Source organism: Amia ocellicauda, chromosome 21, assembly GCF_036373705.1.
Source record: "Amia ocellicauda isolate fAmiCal2 chromosome 21, fAmiCal2.hap1, whole genome shotgun sequence".
Lineage (NCBI taxonomy): Eukaryota > Metazoa > Chordata > Actinopteri > Amiiformes > Amiidae > Amia > Amia ocellicauda.
Window position 1 is genome coordinate 6901645 of NC_089870.1, and position 4486 is coordinate 6906130.

Genomic DNA, 4486 nt, shown 5'->3' on the forward strand with positions numbered 1-4486 from the left:
GTGCAGTCATTGACATCCGTGAAGCTCAACTTTTCTACCTCTCCCGACAGCACCCCACCTTATGATAGACATTTACATGAGGTACAATTTTTTTTTTTTCATTTTACTGTATTGTCTGTTTAACTCGTTTGCTCACACTGCATGATATTTGTGTATTTTATTGTTACACCACAAGCAGTATTTATATGAAATGTCTGCATGTATGTATTATGTATCCAGCTTTGGTATCCTGGCCTTTTGGGTTCCCTGGGCTGCTCACAAAATATGTGTTTGCATGGATAATACCCCCTTTTCCAGTCAGATTCTTTACAAATATTGGCCAGTCATATATTTTATGTCTTAATGTACAACTGCAAAGATAAAATTGGATTATTTCTTGAGATGAAGGTTCTTCCAGTTCATTCGGCGTGGCAACAAACAGACAACTTGAGATAAACAAAGACTTAAATATCTAGTGTTTAATTAAATGATATAACCCAATGATATAAATCATACAAAAAGTGTTACAATCAGAATACAAGTGCATACAATCAAAAATACAGAAAACCAACAGCATGTGAAGTCATTTTAAAATAGCTTTTTTCCAACTTAAAGAGAATACATTATATGAAATAATTGTCAGTGCTAATGTTTTTTAATTGTTAAGTTAGTCTCAGTATCACGCTAAATGTTTATGGCCTTCTTTAAAAGCTTGACAACTTCATACAACTTCCCTTCCTTTTCCAGTTTTTCTATTTGCCTCCGTAGAGCTTTCTGCTCCTCGTTTTGAGAACCCACACTCCGCCTGTCAGATATCTGATTAGAAGACCTCTTCTTCTGCCTTTGGCCAGGGAAGTCATGACCTATCAGGCTTCTTGTAAATGGGGTTTTATTATTATGATTGTTAGCAGCCTTTGTCGTTGCAGTGTCATCTGCAGTTTGCCGAGGTGAAATTATAAAAGGTTCTTCTTTGTCATCACTGTTCTCTGTTTTTTGTCCATTGTCTTCTACAGCTATCCAACTTTTGTTACTGACGGTGGGACTTTCAAAGGCCATAGACCCAATGCCTGCATAAACAGTTCCCTGTAATACATCACCTTGCCCTGGGCATTGGAAAGTGTGGGACAAATGAGAACTACTCTCATTGCAATCTTCATCGGCCTGGCACTCACTGCTCTTCTGGGCCTCCTCCCCGATTGACTCTGAGGGAACAGACGCACTGCCACTTAAGTTATTTGAGGAGTCGTTTTGCTGATTTTCAGAGGTAGGCAATAATGTGCTTAGATTGCAAATCAAGTCATCAAAAGAACTAAACCCATGATCTGTGTCTGGCACAAGGTCTTGTAATATTTTAATGAAAACATCGTCTGACAATTCAGCTGCTGGAGGGATGAAGGTAGTGTGTCCTTTATCTTCATTCATGGTAACATTGCCAGAAATATTAAACTGTTGCACTTCCTTTAGCCTCACATCCAGTCTTCCAGAAACATTAAATTTTCCAGAGACTGCCAGTGACTCCTCATTGTTTTCAATAACGTTTTCTGGCAAAAATGATTTATCAGCACATGAAGACGCAATCATTTCTGCTTGCACTCCATCGTTTGAGTTCTGGTGAGGAAATGTGACTTTCAGTCCAACAGAGGACCACATTTTGTCACCATCTGTCAGAGGTGACGAGGAATCTGATGAATCTGACGAAATATCGGAGTATGCGCACAGTACAGGTAACTGTAATGGTATCTGATGTCCTGAACCAGCAGATGGCATGGAAGCATCATTAATTTCTGCCGTGATCTCATTCTGGATATGAGGTGCAACTGAATTGCTTTCTAGTATGTTTTTATCAGTTCCAGCCAAGTCTTTTTCGTTATCCTCTCTGCTATCCCACTTTAGATGTGGAGTTGACAATAAAATGAAAGTAGGTGCTGTCTTACTGTAAGACATGTGCATTGATTTAATATAACTTATTGGATCTGCCAAACTTCTCCTTCTCTTGCTCTTTTTGGCTATGTTTGGCCCATTTCCAAACAAGTTACATTCAGCAAACAGAGGAAAAGAAGTATCATTTTGGTCTTTGGCAGAGAATTTGGTGTTCCATTTGTGGCCAGTACTAAAATTGGGCTTGTCAGGTGAGTGCAGTTCTTCCTCACTCTCTAAACCACTGCTGTCTGGTACTCCAACATCAAAATGTTTTTGAGGCTTATGAGTGTGCCAGGAGACCTCATTGTCTGTGGAATTTGAACTGCTGTCACTGAAGTCATAAAATTGCCTCCTCTTCCGTTTTTTCTGTCTTCTGTGACAAACATCAGAAGAGACAACTCTTTTATATTTTTGTGGCAGACCTGGTGTTCTCTGGTGAGGTCTCCTTTTTTCTTTCGATTCTTTATGACCTACTTTGAATCCCATGTGGGATTCTGCTTGTATTCTCTGCTCGTTTTTTTGTACCTGAAGGTGAATTCTGTTGCATGGTGTGTCTTTTGCAAAGTCTCTGTCCAAAGCTGTTGAGTTGATGAGATCATGCTCTGAAATCCCAAACATTTTCAGGGAGTACAAGTATGCAAGATGGTCATCTAGGGCTTTGTCTATCACTCTTCGATGATGGTGGAAGTTCTGCAGCTGGAGTTGTGTGGAAGATGATTGTGTGTTCTCCAATGTAAACAACTCATAAATTTCTTGATTGCTAAAATACCTAATGGGATTTGTATCATCGCCTGTTGTCTGTTTGATCAGAGTGTTTTTGAAAACCTGCCAGCGGTATATTTTTTCTTCAACTGTCCCACAAGTGATCAGCCTGTAGATCACCATGTCTTTCTCTTGCCCAATCCTGTCGACCCTGGCTACTGCCTGGTCATCTGTGGCAGGATTCCAGGATGGGTCTACAATGACTACCCTATTGGCAGCTGTTAAATTCAAGCCGACTCCTCCTACCTGACAGGTAAGCAAGAAGACAGAACAGTCCTTCTTTGTCTGGAATAAAGTGACCCGTTCCTGAATTTTGTAGGTTTTACAATTCGTCCCATCTAAGCGCAAAATATTGAATCCTCTTTCCTTCAAAATGTACTCAATGATGTCCAGCATCTTCAGAGACCGAGAGAAAACAAGTGTGCGATTTCCCTCGTCCCTGAGTCTTTCAAGTAAAGGTACAAGGAACGCTAGTTTTCCTGATTCTTCCAGGAGACTTTCACTCGACAACTGGGGAAAGAGTCTCTCTCTAATTTCCAGTGTGACTTGTAATGCTGAAAGATCCAGTTCCCCATCATCCTCCCATTCCAGATCCCTGCATTCTGTGTGAGATAGCAATCTTGGGTGATCACAGATCTTCTTCAACGTGATGAGATCGTTATAGTTTGAGTCAAGGCTGTCTCTCAAAGTTCTCATAGAAAGTAATGTCTTATACAATGTTTCCTGGATAGGGCTGAGATAAACCCATACGACATAATCATTTTTCCTTGTAAAGTGGGCCATCTTAACAGCATCCAGTAGGGGATAACTCTCTTGGTCAGACACTTGCCATTTTCTCTGAATCTCTTCTTTTGTCCTCCTGAAGTAGTATGGCTCTATTACTTTCATTAACATTTCTGCCCTTTTCAGGCCTAGTGCTTTGTGTTTGCCACTGGAAGTCTTCTCCATTCCCTTTAGTATTGGCTGCTCAAACTGCTTTTTAAATGTGGCGTATGTCCCAAGGAGGCCTCCCTGACAGGCCAGGTGGAACAAAGACCACATCTCTTGCAGGTTTTTGTGCACGGGAATGCCAGAGAGGAGCAATCGGATCTTTGCAGGGATTAAACATGCAGCTTTAAAGCACTTGGAAGAGCGGTTTCTGATAAAGTGAGCTTCATCAAAGATCACACAATCCCAGGTGAAATGCTTCTCTTTGTAACTGGAGAGTATTTTCTGACCTTTAATTAGGTTTTTGTATGTGATGAGGAGCACACCTCCTTTCTGCTGAATGTTTTTCACCGTATCTCTGTTTTTTACATCAAATTCACTTAATTGTATCAAAGGTGTCCATTTCTTCAGCTCCTCAATCCAGTTCTGCAGGAGACTTTTGGGCAAGACAAGCAGAACTGACTTTATTTTGCCCATATCCAGCATTCCTCCTAAAAACACTATGATCTGGATGGTTTTTCCCAAGCCCATCTCGTCTCCTAGAATCACACCATTTTTCTCACTTTGATATGCTTCATAGAGAAAGACAATACCCTCTTTCTGGTGCTCATACAGTTGATCATACGTTGGTAAAAAGCCACTGTTGAGGACATCCATAAACTTGTCTCCTTCCTCCTTCCCAAACTGCTCCTCCCTCTGTCTGTTCTCCATGTGTCCCTGACAAGGTTCTGGACCTAAAATAAATAAAAAATACATACATGAAACAAGGCTATGAACATATATTTTAATTGCTTCCCCTGTTGTTCAGGTTAGAATCTCCTGATATGTTGAAGAGTACCACAATACCATTATTTAGCCATGTTCTGGGAACATGTTTATCTGATTGTACTAGAACAAT

At 40.5% G+C, this 4486-nt stretch overlaps 1 protein-coding gene across 1 annotated transcript; it reads right to left on the minus strand.

Annotated features, from left to right (window-relative positions):
• Positions 1 to 2236: 2236 nt before the first annotated feature.
• Positions 2237 to 4278, minus strand: LOC136717392 (DNA excision repair protein ERCC-6-like). The gene is made up of 2 exons (XM_066695009.1): positions 2374 to 4278; positions 2237 to 2272 (listed from the first exon to the last, which is right to left on the minus strand). The coding sequence occupies exons 1-2, from the start codon at positions 4243 to 4245 to the stop codon at positions 2237 to 2239; spliced, it is 1908 nt and encodes a 635-aa protein (XP_066551106.1). The 5' UTR covers positions 4246 to 4278.
• Between the last annotated feature and the right edge of the window lie 208 nt (positions 4279 to 4486).